The 20,446-nt window shown below is 41.4% G+C and overlaps 1 protein-coding gene and 1 non-coding gene across 3 annotated transcripts in view; one reads left to right on the top strand and one right to left on the bottom strand.

Annotated features, from left to right (window-relative positions):
* Positions 1-502: 502 nt before the first annotated feature.
* Positions 503-20,446, bottom strand: part of CYP4V2 (cytochrome P450 family 4 subfamily V member 2) — a 26,159-nt gene continuing 6,215 nt past the window's right edge. Inside the window, exons 3-11 of one of the 2 annotated variants that reach the window (XM_006160466.3) lie at positions 19,834-19,919; positions 18,259-18,449; positions 17,806-17,875; positions 15,380-15,506; positions 11,400-11,585; positions 6,348-6,450; positions 2,950-3,084; positions 2,681-2,860; positions 503-957 (exon numbers count right to left, since the gene is read on the bottom strand). In XM_006160466.3, coding sequence (XP_006160528.1) covers positions 785-957; positions 2,681-2,860; positions 2,950-3,084; positions 6,348-6,450; positions 11,400-11,585; positions 15,380-15,506; positions 17,806-17,875; positions 18,259-18,449; positions 19,834-19,919 — 1,251 coding nt within the window. In that variant the 3' untranslated portion in view covers positions 503-784. Of the gene's footprint in view, positions 958-1,401; positions 2,178-2,680; positions 2,861-2,949; positions 3,085-6,347; positions 6,451-11,399; positions 11,586-15,379; positions 15,507-17,805; positions 17,876-18,258; positions 18,450-19,833; positions 19,920-20,446 lie in introns of those variants that run through there. The other variant, XM_027776583.1, reaches the window with a different exon arrangement.
* LOC114010029 (small nucleolar RNA SNORA27) lies at positions 12,875-13,000 on the top strand. Its single transcript, XR_003551427.1, has one exon. It is a non-coding gene; the product is annotated as a small nucleolar RNA SNORA27 (small nucleolar RNA).

Genomic DNA, 20,446 nt, shown 5'->3' with positions numbered 1-20,446 from the left:
GTATAAAGATAGTTGTGATTCTATGAAAAACAAAATAAAGACCCTCTGTGCATAGGCAAAAGGGAAACTGAAGTAACTGTAAGGCAAATCGTAAAGGATCCGTTCTAGCTGATAAAATCTAAAGAATACTCTAATAATTGTTCTTCTAATAACTAATACCACTGATAAAATTTTAAAAGACTTGGGGACCAGCAGTTGGCGTAATAGCTATGTTTCTGGACTCCCATGTAGTCGATCGCGGTTTGAGTCCCAGACCCAGTGACTTAAACTCTCACCAGGCATGTGTGTGTGCGTGCCCAAGATCCCAAGAGGAGAATGGAAGAGAAGGGATTGCGGTGTGGCCGTTTACTCACTTTTAATTATATATATATATATATATATATATATATATATATATATATATAAAATGTGTGTGTGTATATGTGTATGTGTGTGTGTAAACCTGAGTCAACAAGAATGCATTTTTTTTTTAAATCTGGAAGAATGATATCCTTTGGTTCCATCCATTGAAATTGAATTGGCCTGTGGATTGCTATTTTGAAACCTTCATTATCACTTTGAGTATCGACTCAGGTAACTCTATTTTTGGGACCCAGACCAGGTGTAATATCAGTGTGGTGATGAAAATACAAATACTTTTGCTTCAGTAGACTTGACTCTGAAAAACATTCAGTGCGGGCAGAGAAAATTTGGTTTAGGAATTAAGAGTACCGAACTCATAAAAAGTCAAGTTTGTTTTACAGCAAGAGCGCTCCCACGATCAGAGCACAGCCGCACAGTACAGTCAGGATCCTCCTCCATGTCTCCTCTTCAGTTTGATCCAGATGCCATTACTTGGACGAAGAATCAGCTCTCCTGCCAGACCAAGTTCTTCTCTCTTCTGGATGGATTCTACCCAAAAGTGCCTCAGGATGCAGGAAAGAATGACCTTTTCTTCCAATATAGCAAACTTTTGACCTTCAAATTAATGTAAATACCATCATTTAAATTACAGATATACCATAAATGTGAGAAATAAAGGGCCCAATTTCAGAAAGCAGGCAATTTTATATTTTCACAGAAGGTCTTAGGAAAATCAGAATCACTTGGAATACTTGTTAAAAGGAAGTTTCTTGAGACCAGGTGATGGTGTAATGGTTATGTCACTGGAATCCCACATAGTTGACCATGGTTCGAGTCCTGGACCTGACAACTTTAAACTCATGTCAGGTGCCTATACATGCATGCCCCAAATCCCAAGAGGTGAATGGAGAAGACATTGTGGTGTGGCCATCTCCCTTGGGGAGGAGTGATTTCTCACCTTCTGTCTCTCTGTCTCTCCAATGAGCACACATGCCCTTAGCAAAAATTTCTCTTAAAAGAAAGAAAAAAGAAAAAGGAAGATTCTTAAGTGTCCTTCCTTGTTCAACCCAGTGTATCAGGATGGGTCAAGAAATCTGCATTTTAGCAGTGTCCCAGATGAATCTTGGGCTCATTCAAGCTTGAGAATCTCTGCTCTACACTCTATCTTATTGGGTCTTCAATTTAACTTACTGTAAAGTCATCAAATATGCTTCCGATTCATCCATTTGATTCTGGTCTCATTTCGCTAATGTCTATATTTACCCAAATGATAAAACGCTAGTGCCACTGAAGTCCGAAGTGTTCATGATGCATGGCAATGTGCACTCACTTTGCTTAAGGACGTCGCTGCCTATATGGTCAGCATTCTTTGTGCTTGCTTTGCAAAACACAATTCTTCAAAGTCACACACAGAGAAAATTGGGTTAACTATAACTGATCATATAAATAAGTTTTCTATCACAAAAATTTTATTCTACTTTCATCCACAATGTGCATTTTTAAACTTTAGCATGACACTGATTATGCTTTGTTATTGGCTGGGCTGAATCCCTCCTACAATTCATATGTTGAAATCCTGACTCCCACTTTAGAAGGTGACTGGATTTGGAGACAGGGTCTTTAAAGAGGTCATTAGGGTTGAAATCATTAAGGTTAAAGAGGTCATTTGGGTAGGTCCTAGTACAATATGCCTAGAGAAGAGACTAGGGCACAGACCCACACAGGGAAAGACCAAGTGAAGACACAGGAGAAGTTGGCCATATGCAAGCCAAGGCGAGGCACCAGAAGAAACCAAATCAGCAGACACCTTGATCTTGGACTTCTAGCCTCCAGAACTGTAAGAAAGTTCATTTCTAGTGTATAACCCGTCAGGTCTATGGTTGGTTTTTGTGACAGCCCTAGCAAACTAATATACTTTCTGACTATTTTATTTATTTATTTATTTATTTATTTATTTATTTATTTATTTTTGCTAGAAGGCACATGCACTCACTGGGGAGAGAAAGAGAGAGAGAGTAAAAAAGCATCCCCCATGGGGCATGGTCACACCACCATCCTTTCTCCTCCACTCTCCCCTCCTTTTGAGATTTGCTATGCAAGCTGTGAGGGACTTAACCCACACACCAGCCACATGGGATCCAGCCACTTTAAAACACCACAACACTGTCTGGCCCCTAACAGCAATATTTTAAAGGGGAGGAAAAGGAAAGCCTTTTTTTTTTTTTTTTTTTTTAAAGCTGCCTATGGGCAATGTCATACCATATCTCAAAGAAATTGCTAGGAGAAAATCACTAGTGTGGGGGCCTGAAAGGTCCAATTCATTAGGGTGAATACAAACCTATACAGTTTCTGGGTCCGGCAGAAAAGGGCACGTATGAGTAGGGGTGACGTCCTTGCACATTCTCGGGGAAGAATCGTTCCGGTTGGAATTCCTCAGGATTTGGGAAGTACCTTGGATCTCTGTGTAATGCATAGGGGATGATGACGGCTTCGGTGCCTTTCACAATCCTGTAACCACCTGACAAGAAATCAATGTGCCATGAGACTGGAGCAAGACACAGGAAGACACGTTCGCTCTCTCGACTGCTGCAATTATTGACTACTTACCCATCTCACAATCTTCATTGAGCGTTCGGGCAAATAAAGGAACAGACGGAAAAAGGCGAAGGGTCTCCTTGATAACACATTCCAGGTATTTAAGTTTCTTCAAGTCTTCAAAGTTAGCAGGACGATCAGACTGCCCTGATTCAAGTATACAAGATGACAATGAAAGAACTATTTGGGATGGCAGCAGGGGAGCGGAGACATCAAAGAATTCAGGGATCAAAGCGCTGAATGCTATTAATAAATACCCATAGCTGAAGTGGAATTTCTAATATTATGTATAAGCAGGATAAAATGAGACAATACTTGAAGAGAAAGAAACTATACATAAAAGGTCACACATCAGATTCCATGTACAGGAAGCAGCCAGAATAGATCAATCCACAGGTATAGAAAGTAAACTAGCAGTGGCTGGGAGCTGGGGAAATGGGAAGGATGAATGACGACTTGGTAGTGCAGGGTTTCTTTCTGCGGAGCTGGGAATGTTTTGGAATTAGAGGTGATAGTTACACAACTGCAATGTACCAAATGCCACTGGTTGTTCCTTTTAAAATGGTTCATTTAATATCACGCAACATGTATCTCAAGTTAAAAAAAAATAATAAAAGGAATTGGAACTTGCAACTTGCAACTTAGGACCCAAAGATGTGTTGCTAAAAATTTTAGAATTAATATTGGGGATAGAAAAAACAGGGAGCCATAATGAGCACATGAAGAAGTAGAAGAATGAAGATTTTGGTAGTAATGATGGTACAACCAATTATGAGCAATCAATCACGAAGCATTTGTGATAGGCCAGCTGGGGGCACTGGTGGTTAAGGTGGCAGGATCCCATGAGGCCAACCTCAGAGTTCAAGACCTGGCAACTTGAGAAACATGCTGGGTGCATGTACATGTGTGCCCAAAATCCCCAAAGGAGGAAGAAATGAGGAAGTGATTGGGGCACAACCATTCTTCATGGGGTGGGGGTGCTCTCTTGTTTTTCCTCTCTCCCTCTCTCTCTCTCTCTCTCTCGTGAGCATATGTGCCCACTAGCAAACTCAAAAAGAATAGACCAAGCATTTGTGAAACCAGCGATGAACTAGAATTTGAAAGGATACAAAAACATGTGAACCTATTCCAAAAGAACATCTGAGCTCAAAGGAGGTCAAATCTACCCACCAGAGGCAATGTGAGAGAAATGAACATCAACATGGAAAAAATAAAATGACTACAAAGTGCCACAAAGTTTATACAGTCTCTGATCCACAAAATAAAATCTGATTCTTGATATGAAATTTCAGTCCTCACACAGTCTGAGCACAAAACTGCTTTTCCAACCTCCTCTCTCCATGCACCCAACCCAAAGTCCCGAACTCTGGCTGTCCCTCACTCGTCACTCTGGCCCTCCCGAGTCCCACTTCTGTGCCATGACCCAGCTGGTGCATGTCTTCCTTGAATGCCTCCCATCTCCAGCTTTTCTCCTTTATTTCTTCTTTCCCTTTTCCCTTCTCTAGGAAACTGAATCAGATAATACATAATTGGTTGACTCACCTAAATTTTTCCTTTTCGCCTTTCAGCTATGGGGAGCCATGTGACTTAAAGAAGGATAGAACTGATGGTAGCCCCTGTGCAGTAGGTTGATAACAGACCCCTAAAAGATTGGGTCCTAATCCCTAGAATCTGTAAATACTAGTTATTTGGAATAAAAAGATCTTTGTAGTTTTGATTAAATTAAGGATCTTGAAATACAGAGATAACCCTTAATAATGGGAACAGGTCTTGAATGTCCTTGTAAGTATCCTTATAAGGCAAAAGACACAAATATGTGCATGTTTGTGTGTGCTCATGTGTGTGCGTGCACACACACACATACACACACACAGACGAAAAAGCAATTGGGAAGACAGAAGCAGAAATGTGAGTGTATGGACATAAGCCCCGGAATGCCACCAGCCACTAAAAGCGTAAGAGGCAAGGAACGGATTTTTCCAGAGTGCAGTCCTGTTAAGATGTTGACTTAGGCTCAGTGATACTGATTTTGGGTATCTGGTGTCCAGAACATGAGAGGATAAATTTCTTTTGTTTTAAGCCTCTCTGTTTGTGGAATATGTTACAGTAGCCATAAGAAATAAATATGAACCTTCCAAGGTCCATGGAAAAATGAAATTAAAGTACAAGTTTATTTTGGTGCAAAAACTTTGAAATCCAACATAGCTTTTTAGCTTTTTCAGAAAGAATTATTTTATTTAACATTATTTATTTATTTATTTTAATTTGACCAAAGATGGGGAGAGAGAGAGAGAGAGGGATAGAGAGAGAGAAAGTGGGAAAGCAAGCCGCCAGATCCAGAAATCGAACCATGGCCGACCATGTGGGAATCCAGCGCCCTTAACCACCATGCCACCTACCAGCCCCTATGCATAGTTTTCTCATAATATTTATTTCCTGTGAATTTCTTGAAGACCCTGTGTGAACCCTTCATTCCCATCTCCCATTGCTTCTTGCTTTGAAGGTGAACATGATGCCTGGAACAATAACCCAGAAGGCAAAACCAGAATGATAAAGAGAAAAGAGAGCATGTCTAGAACCTAGGGCATCCCTTCTGTCATCGGCCTAGTAGTCTCTGCCTCTAGACGGCTTGTCAGGGAACAGAACTCTATCTCCCATCAGCTTGGACCCATCTTCCCTCTCGTTTGCGTTGAGATGCAGTCCTGTATGAAACAGCTTTCCAGTACTTCTCTAAAGGGCTTCCCCTGCTCCTCTGCGTTCCCAGATAGCACCTTTTTTTTTTTTTCACATCAATCAAGCAAGTGGTCTATGACTCCATAAATCATACATAAGTATATATGTCTGTTAGTTGTTAGACCTAAGCAGTTAGATCTTTTTTTTTTTGAGAGTTTTTTTTGCTATAGGGTGCGTGCGTGTGCGCTCGCCAGACAGACAGAGAGAGACATAGAGGCAGAAAGCGAGAAATCACCCCCCAAGGGGGATGGTCACGCCACAATCCCTTCTCCTTCATTCTCCTCTCAGGATCTTGGGCACGCATGCACACGCGCCCGACGTGAGTTTTAAGCCACCGGGTCCAGTACGCGAACCACGGTTGACTATGTGGGAGTCCAGCGACATAGCCATTACGCTAACTGCTGGTTCCCAGCAGTTAGCTCTTTGAGGACAATAACATTTAACTGCAGATCCCCAGAAGCTAGCCCAGTGCAGTCACATGCCGGGTGATTGGCAAACGCATGCTAGTGCATGGATGAGACTTGCCAAGGAGACAGTGACTGGAAGGGAGCCTGTGTGGAAGGCTTCTGGCTCATTGCAGGCCCTTTAGAACGGTCCTACTGCACGACCTTAATGAGTGAGATTGACATTTGCTTCAATAACTCAGCAGTCACAGGATAACTAGTGAAGGGACATACCAAACACTTCATCCAGCTCACTGTCCACCTTTTTCTGGACTTCTGGGTAAGAACCCAATAGGTATAAAGACCAGTTTATTGCAGCTGCAGTTGTATCGTGGCCCTGCAAAAGCAAGGAAAAAATAGTTTATAAAGCAGAGCTATAGTGAGAAGATTAGGTATGACCATAATAACTCTACTTTGAATTGCCTCTGGATTTGACAGCTGCAATGTGATTGCAGACGATGATAAATTAATTCTGTACAGACTCTTATGTCCGTGAGAAACAAGCAAACAAAATAGTCCCTGAAAATGGAGGTTCACAACCAGCAGGTTGTGTAGAGGTTAAGGCGCTCAATCCCACATGGCTGACTGTGTGGTTAGAGGAACCGGCGGCTTGAAAATCATGCAGGCAGGTGTGTGTGTGCATGCCCAAGATCCTGAGAGGAGAACGGAGTAGAAGGGATTGTGACATGGCTGTGCCCCTGGGGCTTGATTTCTCACTTTCCTCTCTCTGGTGAGTGCTATGGCAAAGACTAGAAGACAAACAAGAGAAAATGGAGGCTCATGCTTCAAGGTGGCACGTCTGTATCACACGGTGTTGCACACTTTGCCGGAAGTGATTCTGCTGTGCCAATGAGGGCTGTTCCAAGGGAACTGAGAGAGGAGATAGACTTTTTTTTACAGAGAGATTTTTGCTCTAGGGCACATGTGGTCATTGGAGAGACAGAGAGGGACAGAGAGACAGAAAGTGAGAAGTTACTCCCTGAGGGGATGGCCATGCCACAATCCCTTCTCCTCTCAGAATCTTGGGCACACACACACACACATGCCTGGCTTGAGTTTTAAGCCACTAGGTCCGGAACTCGAACCATAGTTGACTACATTAAAGTCCAGTGACCTAATCATTATGCCCTCGGCTGGTCCCAAGATAGACTTTTTTAAGATAAAAAAAAAGGTCTGACTTTGATGAACCGAGTTCAGATCATGAAGCAGATCTGCACTCCTCTAACTTCACCGATTCTAGAGGTGACGTGTTGACAGTGGACACCAGAGGATATGTGCTTGGTTCTGAGAAATACTCTCTACATCCAGAAGTTGATAAATACCCTCATTTAATACTCGTTGAGTTTTAGGCAGAACAGTAAATACTTTGTAAAAACACTCAATTAATCTTCACAAAAACTCCATACTCTTTACTGTTATTCATATTTTAGGGATTAAAAACTGAGACCAAAGAAAAAGTAAAATAATGCCTCCTAGTCTGACAGCTTAGTAGGACGCAGAGGCAGGAAATGACCCTGCAGAGTCTCCTCTACAACTGTGTGCAGGCCTGTGGGCCTCTCATGCTAATATTAACATCTTGGACATCCTTGTTCTCTATCCATTCAAAGTTTGGGACATTGGCCTCTTACCTCCTGTCCTCATCTCATGAGAATATTTCATTCTGTAAACACGATGGGGTCAGGATGAAAAGGTGTATCAGAAAATCAATCACAATCTCATAGTTCTATGCATAAAATTTTTAAGACAAAATGAGAGAAAACAAATGATCTCTTCTATGGAAGATCCTACTTTCCCGTTTTCCATGTGACACACAGGAAGTATTGTGGTATTTTATTCTCTGGGCAGAAATCTCCAAAGTATTTATTCTATAAAACCGCTCCTGTGACTAGAACCAGAAGCCTGAGCCATTGCTTTGAGAAATACTTTTGAACTGAAGTCTCTTCCGTGTGATGCAGGCCACCTGCAGTTAAAATATACTTTCACTGGTTTTCTTATTAATCTTATTTTCAAAAGAGTGTCTCAACTTAGAATTTCTGAGGGTTGAGGAAAGAATGTGGAGGCTCTCTATTCGACTCTCCTCCCCCTCCCTTTGTGTTTCTGAGACCCAGCTGCTGGCCCACCTGGGCCTGAGGACCATCTGGGACTACCTTACCTCATGGCTCCGGGCTGGGGCTGCTCCAGAGGTACGTGCCCTGACCAACCTCCCAAGACCAGAGGTACTAAATTTATGTACAAGTTCATGTAATTCTACTAGTTTATAATCTTTTCTTAAAATTTATTTTCTATTTTAGAGATATTGTTGCATAGGATGTGTGCACACACCAGAGAGACAGAAGGCGAGAAATCACCCCTGGGGGAGGGAGAATGGCCACACTGCAATTGTTTCTCCTTCATTCCTCTCTCGGGATTTTGGGCATGCATTCACACATGCCCGGTGTGTTTTAAGCCTCCACATTCGAGATTCAAACTGCGGTTGACTACAGGGGAATTCAGCAACATAATCATTACACCATCTGCTGGTCCCAATTAATAACCTTTCATAGCGATCTTCAAATAATGTATGTTGGAACCCACCCTGCCTTGAAAACGGGGGAGTCTGTGTGGATCTTAGAGATGGGGAGGCATTTACTTTTTTTTTTTTTTTTTTTTTGCCTTGGGCGCATGCGCTCGCCAGGCAGACAGAGAGAGACAGAAAGCGAGAAATCACCCCCCAGGAGGAATGGCCACGCAGCAATCCCTTCTCCTCCATTCTCCTCGCGGGATCCTGGGCATGCACGCACACGCGCCCGTCGTGAGTTTTAAGCCACTGGGTCCGGGACGCAAACCGCGGTGGATTACGTGGGAGTCCAGCGACATAGCCATTACGGTAACTGCTGGTCCCCCCAGGCATTTACTTTTTGATCTTAAGGTATAAAACCCGAGCCTGTGCTTGCCTGAGCCTGTGCTCAGAGATGCTATTCATTCTACTACCCTCCTCCACAGAAAGCAGAGCGAAGCCGATTGTAAAGCAGACTTTACTGAGGCAGACTGACAGAAGAGGGAGGGGCAAAAGCCTTAATATCTAACCACTGGCTGGAAACCGGGCTATGGAGCGTATCGCCTGTTTCCACCTCATAGAGGGGGTCGTTTATTATACTTGTCTGGGGTGAGCCTCCTATTCAATGCGAAGAAGAAAGAAGGTTAGAGCTGGAAGAAAGAGATCATCGGTGTGGGTGTTGTCGTAAGCGTGAGAAGTTACTGGTGAGAGGCGGATGTGAGCGTGCACACCTGTGTATATAAATGTGAGTGTGCATGGGTGCATATGGGAGTGTGCTGTTCGTGTACATGTGTGTATGCATGCATGTGTGTGTGCACATTATAGATATGCGTGTGTTTGCAGGTGTGTATGTCTTGTGTGTGTGTACATACAGGCAGCGTGGAGATAGAACAAGGTCACTGCACTTCCTTGTCTGAGAATAATAGCAACACCCACTGCATGCTGTCTGTGTGCCAGGCACAATTCTCGGTGTACTTTTAAAAATACAATCATCATAACTATTTTACAAAGCCTGTGCTATTTTTATAACCTCATTTATTTGTTTCTTCCATCAGCAGGAGAGACAGAGAGAGAGCATCCCAACAAAGACTTCATGCCATGATCCGCCCCCAGCTTTCAGTCAGCCCCAGATCATGTGCCTGGCATACGCAGGGATACGAGGTCTTCAAACTTCAACTGGGAGCCCTCCTGTGTGTGACGGTCTCACAGAGCACGGCGTTTCACCACTGCACCACCATCTGGGCCCCTGGTGGTGCTATTAAAATAATAATGAGGCCCAGGAAGTACAGGTGAGGTGCCTGAGGTCACACGCTTTGGGTACACACTAGAGTAGGGATTAGGACTGAGAATCCACAAGATGAACCTCTCTCTACCTTCCAACTAACTCAGATGTCCATTTTCTGTTTAATGTTTTCCAATACAGTGTCCTGCCGAGAAAACAGAGTTTACAACCACTGATCCCATCTCTCTTTTACACACAGGAAAACTGTAACAGAGGTCAGGAGTGATTGGCACCGTGTCATCGGGCTAATGAGCACAGAGCTGGAACCAGAACTCAGGTCTACACACCCCTCACATAGCTTTCTTTACTTTATGGTAGAGCCTGGCTCCACGAGGAAGAATGCAGGAGCACAGGCACCTTTTCTATGGCTAAAGGCAGAGCAAGGAACCCGATGTCGGCTGTGCACTGAGCCACTGAGACTCAGACGCCTTTTGCTTTACTTCACATTGAGTCGATTACCACATGGGGCTTTTGAAAACCACTCTTCCTCTTTATTTTGCAATGCACCCATGAGGGTACTTCAAAACATGTGTGCAAAAATGGAATTAAACTACAAGTTTCTTTTGATGCCCCCAAATTTGAAATCCAAGCATAGTTTCTTTTTATAATACACATTTTCCATGAATTTTTGAAGGACCCTCTGTGTAGAGCAATTCACTATTTTTAATGTTTAATATAATATTTGGACTATCCTGGTAAAAAGCACTTCACACATTTCTTTTTATAATTGAAAGCCAGAAATGCTTTAGAGTTGCGAGCTGGTTAAGTTCTCTGTGTAGTTCTCTTACTATCGTCTTTAGCCAGTGCTTCTCATAGCTAGCTCATTTGCTAGAATCGCCAAATGGAGATGGAAAGAACGGTCCGTGGGTTTGGTTAAGAGGAAGCGCGGGGACCAGCAGTTAGCGTAATGGCTATGTCGCTGAACTCCCATGTAGTCGACTGTGGTTCGAGTCCCGGACCTGGTGGCTTAAACTCACGCCGGGTGCGTGTGCATGCGTGCCCAAGATACTGAGAGGAGAATGGAGGAGAAGGGATTGCGGCGTGGCCATCCCGTCTGGGGGGTGATTTCTCACTTTCTGTCTCTCTGTCTCTCTCTCTCTTTCTGGTGAGCACACACGCCCTATAGCAAAAACCTCTCAAAAAAAAAAAAGAGGAAGCGTGAAGTCATATGGAGAACTGAGAGCAATTTTTGTCTGCTCTTCTGGTTGGGAAAAGTCTGAGGAACCTTAGGTTTTCTTGAGAAAAAATAAAAAAAGTTGTGTTTACTAAGGTATCCACTGATTCGTCAAAATCATTTTCTAAAGAAGAAAGTCGATCTAGTATCTTGCAATTGCTCATTAAAGTGTAATAAATCTTGCTTCATGATGTGCAACTATTTTAAAAATGTATTCCTTTTTTTAGCATGATACCAAAGATTCTAAAACTAACTGGAATTTGGTGATGTCTGAAACATGGCAATGTAAAATACCTCAAACATGAAGGTGTCAACTTCTTCCCGGATATCTTCGTGACTTAATTTGTTTCCTTCATCATCAGTTACGTTTAAAAGCAAGTCGAGGAAAGCTCTGCGCTTGTTTTTGGAGGGGACAGACCCCCCGTCATCACCTCTGCTTCCTTTCTCTGCCTTCATTTCCTTGGCCCGTTCAGCAATGACCTGTACAATTTAAACGACAATCATATTTTGATTAGACTTTGATATAGCTGAATAACACACTTTGCTATGAAAAAATGCTGCTTTTTAACTTAATGCATTTCCACAATGTAGGCTCTTGTGAAAATACAGTAAAGCTTCCTGTTAACAATTCAGGCATTATTTGGTGAAATTGTTTTAAAAATGTTTTTTAGTTTTTTCAACTAAATTTATTTTTCTTTATTCAGGACAGAGTGCATGCATGCCGCATAAGAGGGGGAAAGAACGGGGGGGAGAGAGAGGAACATCCTCTACAGAGTCTGGTGACGTGATTCCCTCCCTCCTGTCCTCCACTGAGCTTGGGTAGGTCGCACCTGTGCCTGCCATGTCTCAGGCTGACTGGGTTAGGGATTGGAGCTGCCGTTGCCATGTGGGATCTGGTTCCTCCCAAGCAGCCTATTACCCCTCTACCATGCAGTAGGCCTAATTTGCTGAAACTTAAAAACAAATTTAATGTCAGATAAATTCATAACTTTCAAGTGCTATTTTGGGCCATCTTTCCAACATGGGACTGGAGTCATAGTCTACTATAGTCTACTAAATAGTACCCTGGAGATTTGAACGAGCTAATGAGAAAAAGTTCAAGTGGTACAGAATGCAATCATTACCTAATAGACCAATTATAGACCACTTTTCATTACATGTTATATTGGAGTAAAGAAACAGCAAGCTGATTATTTCGCCCTATTTGCTTGCTATACCTTCTGTCTAGAATGCTCTTTCCCCAGAGGTCCGCATGGCTGGTTCCTCTTAATTCAGTCTCTACTCTTTGTCATATTATCAGAGACCTTCCCTGACTTAGCTACCCTAGTTCCCAGCACCTGCTATCTCCCGATCCCTACTTTATTTTACTCCTCCACTTACTCCGACCTGATACTACTAGTGTACTACTGAACTGTTAGTACACTAATACTCGTTAGTGTCATTCTCCTCCAACTCTAATGCTGACATCCATGTGTAGCAAATCTGCTTTTGTTCATTGAAATATTTCCAACTTCTAGAGCACTGCTTGGCACTTTAAGACTGTTCATTAGATAGGTGTGGAATAAATCAAAGAATTCATGCCCAGAAACTTCATTTGATTGTACATGTCAACTTTCTTTCTCTGTCAGGCTACTGATCAAATCTGCTACTGAGTGGCTTGAATGAATAAATTCTAAGCTCTTGGAGGCCAAAATGCTATGTTTTCCAAAATTCTTTGAGGAATATCTAGGGACTAGAGTTCAGCATGCAATTTTCAATATTCATTAAAGAACCCCCTTTTCACTTTGCCAGTTAGACTTATGTCTTTATTGGCCATTCAATGGGACAAAGGAAATGTCCTTTGAAAACTCAGGCAAACTAGGAGTTTCTCTTGTATCCTGTCAAAGGAAACAAATCGAAATAGAGTTAGTGGAATTGTTAAGCAATTTTGTTAAGTGGTTTTAGTTTTCATAACATAAAAAGGGGCAAGATTCTTGCCAAGAGAATCAATGTGCGTATGGAGCATATTAAACATTCTAAGGGCAGAGATAGCTTCCTAAAACGTGTGAAGGAAAATGACCAGAAAAAGAAAGAAGCCACAGAGAAAGGGACCTGGGTTCAACTAAAGCGCCAGCCTGCTCCACCCAGAGAAGCACACTTTGTGAGAACCAATGGAAAGGAGCCTGAGCTACTGGAACCTATTCTCTATGAATTCATGGCATGATGGGTGTTAAAAAGAAACTAATCTGTGGTCTATTAAAAATAAAAATAATAATTCTTAATATTCATTAAATGAATAATCCTCTGAAATTTGTTAACGATTGATAATTGATTTTAATGCACTAAGTTCAAGGGAAAATGTAATTATACAACGTGTTTGATATTCTTTTTTTTTTTTTTTTGAGAGGTTTTGCTATAGGGCACATGCACTCACCAGAAAAATAGAGACAGAGAGACAGAAAGTGAGAAATCATCCCCCAGGGGAGATGGCCACACCGCATTCCCTTTTCCATTCTCTTCTCAAGATCTTGGGCATATACGCACGCACACACGCCCGGCATGAGTTTAAGTCACCCGGTCTGGGACTTGAACCGTGGTCGACTACGTGGGAGTCCAGTGACATAGCCATTATGCCAACTGCTAGTCCTGTGTTGGCTATCCTTATCCTACCATGTGATTATTCCATATGCCACTATGGCCAGCTCAAGCCAACATCTCATTCATCTACCATCAACCGACTTATTAATCATTTGTTCTGTTGGTGGTAGGGTGCACTTCATCTCAGGAAGCAATTCTAATATGTTTTAACCAAAATGTACTGCAAAGAAAGAATATATTTAAATAAGCATTGTTTTCAGTAACTTTTTCTATTCTAATTTGATGTATAGTCCCAATTAAATCTTACTTTTTCATAAACAGATCTTTAACAAAAGATTAACATCTTATACTCAAAATAACATCACTTTTTCCTTGTTATTTTTGCATCAAAAACTAAAATAGTAATATCTGGTTAATTTTACTTTTTTCCAAGTTACTACACTGCTATAAATGCCCTTTGCCTTTGAAACCTATTGCCTAATCTAAACATTTTCCAGAGATTCTTTCATTTATTTTTATTTTAATTTGAGCAGAGAGGGACAGAACCAAAGTGAGAGTGAGAGAAAGCAAGAAAGCAAGCCACCAGGTCTGGGACTCGAACCATGGTCAGCCATGGGAAAGTCCCGTGCCCTTAACCACCATGCCACCTGCTGGCCACCCAGAAGACTCTTATGCATAGATCTTTGCCTCTGTATTTTTTAAATACAGCACCATTTGTTAATTAGTGTTCATAACTCGGGACCAGCAGTTACTGTAATGGCTATGTCGCTGAACTCCCATATAGTCGACTGCGGTTCGAGTCCTGGACCCAGTGGCTTAAACTCACACCGGGCGTGTGTGCATGTGTGCCCAAGATCCCGAGAGGAGAGTGGAGGAGAAGGGATTGAGATGTGGCCATCCCCCCTGGGGGGTGGTTTCTCACTTTCTGTCTCTCTGGCTCTGTCTTTCTGGCGAGCACACACACCCTGTAGCAAAAATATCCTCTCCAAAAAAAAAAAAAAAGAAAAAATTAGTGTTCATAACTCATTTCAAATATTTTTAAGTTTATTTATTTTATTGAGAGAGAGAGGAAGAGAGAGAGATGACAGAGAAACAAGTACTCTTGAGACGTTCTTGTCACAAGTGTATAAACTCTTTACTTCCAGGTTCTAGGCAGCCAGGATCATGGGCATTCACATTTGCCTGGGGTGTTCCAGGCTGACCCAGGATCCAACTCCTGTTATATGGTTCCAGCTTTACTGAGTAGCACCCTACCAGCTGGGCCTCACAGCACGGTTTTGTGATTTTTCTGTATACCGATAACCTACCCTCCTAGACAAACCTCCTTAGGGTATAAAAAATATGGGCATGTCTTTCTCAGTACTTTATTTCCAACATTTGCTGTAATATTTGGCGTCACACTTAAATAATACTTGTTAAATACACCATTTAAATATAATCACACTGACCACTTTTTCCCTTCATTATTTAACTCAACTTTTATTTTGAGACACAGGTTCCATGATCCTACATTGGGCATGCTACTAAACTATATCCTTGTGGAGTTACAGAAAGTTCTAGAAATAATAAATGGTGATGCTTGTCTGACACTGTGGATATGCTGAATGCCATCGAGTGATACACTGGAAATGGTTGTAATAGTATTTTTTATGTTATCTAAATTTTATCCCTATAAGAAAAAAAAATCAAAGACTTACATTGTTGGTAAAAGTATGTAGGATTTTAAGTCCCCTTTTGTGTTCCCGTCCTTCTTTAAACATATGATACCAAAGGTCAAGCCAGAGCCAGGGCATCTTCATTCTTCGATGCACCATATCACTCATTCTATAAATAGGATTAAAATATATCAGCTGTTACATCCAAAGTGTGTGTTTCCTGAAGTTAGTATCAGGAATGATGATCACAATTGGTCTTTGAGACTATGAAAACCTCCATGCTGTACATGAAACAATGAAAGCATGAGCTGTTACCCAACCAATGCAATAATGGGTTTCAGGTCAGCCCATGGCTTCGTGCTTGAGGTGGCTGGATCCCACATGGCCAGCTGCGTGGTTGGAGTCTTGGACCTGGCAACTTGAAAAACATGCCAGGCACATGTGTGTGCATGCCAAAATCCCAAGAGAAGAATGGGGGAGAAAGGATTGATTGCAGTGTGGCCATCGGCCCTGGGGATGCACGTGCCCTAAAACAAAATAACTAATAATAATAATACATAAGGCATTTCTTCAGAGGAAGGAAGAATCTGTTATACAACATTATCATGAACTAGATCGATGGCTATATCAGAAGGAAGCCAACTGTTTCTGATTCTCCAGGGCAACTTTGCAACTTCCAAAGGTTACCTTGGGCTTTTGTGCCAGAGGTTGAAATGAAATCTTCCTCTTTAAAGGTCCATTCATTCATCTGACCATGACTCTGGCATGACAAATAAACCACTGGCTGCCCTCTTCTGCAAGAAAGTGCTCACTAAATATGCATCTGTCCTGAGCACCTCCTGGTTCTCAGTGGTAGAGCAGGAAGGAAGCAGGCCCTACTTAACCCTCCTTCAGGACCGGTGTAGATGCCAGTTATCAGAGTCTTCTCCTAGCCCCTCAATCTGTTGGCCCTGTCCCGGTTTTCCTCTCAGTCTCAACGAGGTCTTTCCTTTCCAAGCAATTATACATCTACACATGTGTGTGTATTTATGCAATGTTTGTCTCCTATGCTATTCTGTTTTGTGGACTGCTATAAACCCAGTCAGTATAGTGAGTGATGACCAGCAGACTACAGACAATAAGTACCTGGGAAAATGAAGGGGACAGTGACACATCAAATCACATCCTGGACCTGTTCTTGATAGTTGAATAACTGTAAGCCATTTTAAATTAAAAGGGATTATTTCAGCTTAGTATCTATTCGGGGCCAGCAGGCAGTATGCTGGTTAAGGGCACTGGATTCTCATATGGCTGACGGCGGTTCAAATTCTGGACCTGGTGGCTTACTTTCTTACTTTCTCTGTCCTCACTCTTTCTCTGTCCCTCTTTGGTCAAATAAAAATAAATAAATAAATAAAGTTAAATAAATAATTCTTAAAAAAAAAAAAAAGGCACAATATCTACTCATTGCAGAAATATGGGCGAGGAGAGTAAGTAACGAAAACAAAATGCAGTACCAAGCAGAAATGCACGCGCTAAGCAATGACCACAGCTGCTAACATTCCGGTATGGAGCTTCTAGAGTTGCTTCTGTAAGTAATTTTTTTTTTCAAAGAATTATTTTATTTAACTTTATGTATTGATTTTTCATTTGACCGGAGAGGGACAGAGAGAGAGAGAAAGAAAGTGAGAAAGCAAAAAAGTGAGAAAACAAGCCACCAGGTCCCAGACTCAAACCACTGTCGGCCATGTAGGAGTCCAGGGCCCTTAACCACCATGCCACCTGCTGGCTCTTCTGTAAGTAATTTTTAAATATTGTTATCATACTATATAATATCATTTTGTTAGAAACTATTGTTATCATACTATAAAAAATATTTTTGCCAGAAAATCATAAAAATGATTAACATACCATAAAAATGATCTTTTCTATAATTCATAATATAAGTATCATAATGAATATACATCATAATATAATCTGAATATATTAGAAAGTAATCATTTCAAACGATTACTGCATAATCAAGATGTGGCAGATTTACATTGGTTCTCCTCTGTTGCTGAAATACATATTTACATTTTGAGTTTAATTTGTAATTTAACATTTCACTTTGAAACAATAAAAAAGACATAATACAAGGGCCAGTAGATGGCGTGATGGTTCAGGCGGCTGGATCGCACATGGCCAGCTGTGTGGTGGAGTCCAGACCTGGCAGCCTGTAAAACTGCAGCAGGTACATGCATGTGAGGGCCCGAAATCCCAAGAGAAGAATGAAGGAGAAGGGACTGCAATGCGGCCATCCCCCTTGAGGGGTGACTTCTCACTTTCCCTCGCCCTTTCTCTGTCTGTCTCCAGTAAGCGCATGCACCCTATAACAAAATTTTTTTTAAAATTTATTTTTGAAGAGATACAACACAAAAATATTGCCAATAATTTTTAAAGCTCAAATTAATAACAGTGTAAACCATAATCGAAAGGATTCCATTTACCGATAAACTGCCCGGACATATTCGGAATCACCATTACTTTGAGCACCAATATTCTTCCCCATTGCCGTTTCTGGAAAAGATGGGCAAGAAGCAGCTTTTCAGTTCACTGTTGTTTTGCAGTGGCAGGTGCAGAAGCAAACGTTCCGTTCTGTTCTGAAGTATTTCAGAATCGTTCTTCCCTCCCGTGCAGCTCTCCTCTTCAACTTTCTGCTTTCTCTCCTCCCTGTTCCTTCTTCCTCCTGACCCTCCTGGCAAGGGGGTTCTATGACTGCTCTAGCCAGAACCCTCAACGTGGCTGCTGTACCTCAGAAGGCTACTTTAGCTGTCGTAACCCATCCCAGCCCCAAAGATTCCAATGCCCTTGTCCTTTCTAATCCCAATAGAAGGTGCTTTACTCCTTGAGCCATTTTCTCTCTAGACCTAGAAATTGAGAAACAAATCGATGAGACTTACCACAGATTATATCTAAGGCACAAAGAGTGACATAAAAAAAGCAGTTAAATGCTTCTTGGTTAACATGTTTTTCAAGCTTCTTAACCAATATATTTGCTTGTTCATTCATGACATCGAGGAAATCTTCCAGAATTGTAAAATGGAAACTGGGTGTTAACATTTTCCTCCTGGAGCGCCATTTGTTTCCAGTACTAGAAACACAATCAATGGTTACAAATAAAAGAGAAATAATATCCAGAACAAATAAAGCATGAACAAAATTCTCCCAGCTTGGTCTGCAGATTCTCAAGTGCTTTAAACAGAATGAGAAAGAAATACAATGGGGTTGCAAAAGGTTTTGGGGGAAATGGGATAAAAGTATGAGGTTAGTTGGTGAAAAAAATGTTTGAAACCATGCATCGTTTTTTCATAATACATGAAGGTTTCCCATGACCTTTTTGAAGCCTCCCCTTTGTGAATACTCACCTACACGCACACCTATTATCTTTATGCATTCATATATAATTACAAAACGTGGGTTTTTATTTTATGTGTGTATTTATTTACTTTGTAAAAGAACAATTATATTTAACATTTATTTATTTATTTAAACTTGACTAGAGAGGGACAGAGAGAGAGAGAAAGTGAGAAAGCAAGCCACCGGGTCTGGGACTTGAACCATGGTTAGCCATGTGGAAATCCAGTGCCCTTAACCACCACAATGCCTGCTGACTCCACAAAATGTGGATTTTTAAAATATTACTCTATACTACTAGTATTTATTTGTTTATTTATTTTTAAAATTTTATTTATTCATTCATTCATTTTAATTTGACCATAGAGAGACAGAAAGAGAGAGAGAGAGAGAGAGAAAGGGAGAAAGCAAGTCACCAGGTCTAGGACTCGACCCTTGGTCGGCCATGTGGGAGTGTCCAGTGCCTTAACCACCATACCACCTGCTGACCTCTATAATACTAATATTTGAAATAGTATTCATAAAATTGAAAACTTAAGGATTTGTCTCCATATATAAGTTCTGAGATTCTAAAAATAAGACATTTTTTCTCTCCTTTATACTACTTTAGTCCTCAGATGATCCACATTCTCCAAGATCCTACTGTGATCTCTACCACGGTCAGTTTCTCTAAAGTCCTTGCAAGCCACTTACTTTTCTCTTGCTGGGCCCTATCTCCGAGGATGGAGTCCTGTTTCTGGAGGCCAGCTCAAGGACCGAGGTCACTGTACTCAATAGACTTCTCTGGGGTTGATTGACTTTTTGTTTTTGTTTTTGTTTTTTTGGGTTTTTTTGTTTTGTTTTGTTTTGTTTTGTATTTTCAAGATTTCCCTGCTCACAAACACCACATCCTCCTAATTCTTGGGTATAACTGAATACCATGGCTGGAAATAACCAAACACTCTTAGACTTCCATCTGCCAAAGGCCTACTGTTGTCTGGACCTGTCCTTCTAATCTCTCTCCTCCCTCCTGAGAGTACAGGTTTGCTACAGAAAAAACTACCTTGTGCCAATTCCTGAAATAACTAGTTACATACAAAGTAGTGGTTTCTGTAAGACTTTGCAAATTCACACTGACATACCTTGTAAGAAGTCCTAGGCCAAGCCATGGTTCTAGGAACTTGTACACGGAGGATTTGTCGATTTGCTTTGAGCAAGTTAAAATTGCCTTAGAAAGAGAGAAAATAAATGAGAGATATATAGACACTGAAAGAAAATCAATTACAGGGATATCTGGCTAGAATACATTTTTTTTTTTTCTATCAGGTGCTAGAGAGGCAGGAAAAGTAAGAAAGCATCCCCCCATGGGAGATAGTCATGCCTCAATCCCTTCTCCATTTCTTTCTCCTTTAGGGAATTTTGGGCACACGCTCACATGCAACTGTGTGTTTTTCAATCTGCCAGGGACTCAAACCATGCAGTCGGCCATGTGGGATCAGCTGCCTTAACTACCACACCACTGGCTCACCCAAACACCCAACTACTTTTTAAGATAATATTTCATAATCTTTATTCTCTCTGTGGCTCATTTTCATTGCTAGGCCTCTGAGAAATTCAATTAGAGTTTTCATATAACTGTCACTCAGTCTTAGGATTAAATGAAACTGAGAGAAAGAAAAACGTCCAAGGTGATTCCCTTATTTCTGCCATGAACTCACAACCAAGTGGAGTAATTTAATGAGAGTTAGGGAAAGA

The sequence above is a fragment of the Tupaia chinensis genome, unplaced genomic scaffold (assembly GCF_000334495.1).
Source record: "Tupaia chinensis unplaced genomic scaffold, TupChi_1.0 Scaffold000685_1, whole genome shotgun sequence".
NCBI classification, from domain to species: domain Eukaryota; kingdom Metazoa; phylum Chordata; class Mammalia; order Scandentia; family Tupaiidae; genus Tupaia; species Tupaia belangeri.
The sequence above is the reverse complement of the archived record's forward strand: the minus strand, read 5'-3'. Positions and strand labels throughout refer to the sequence as shown.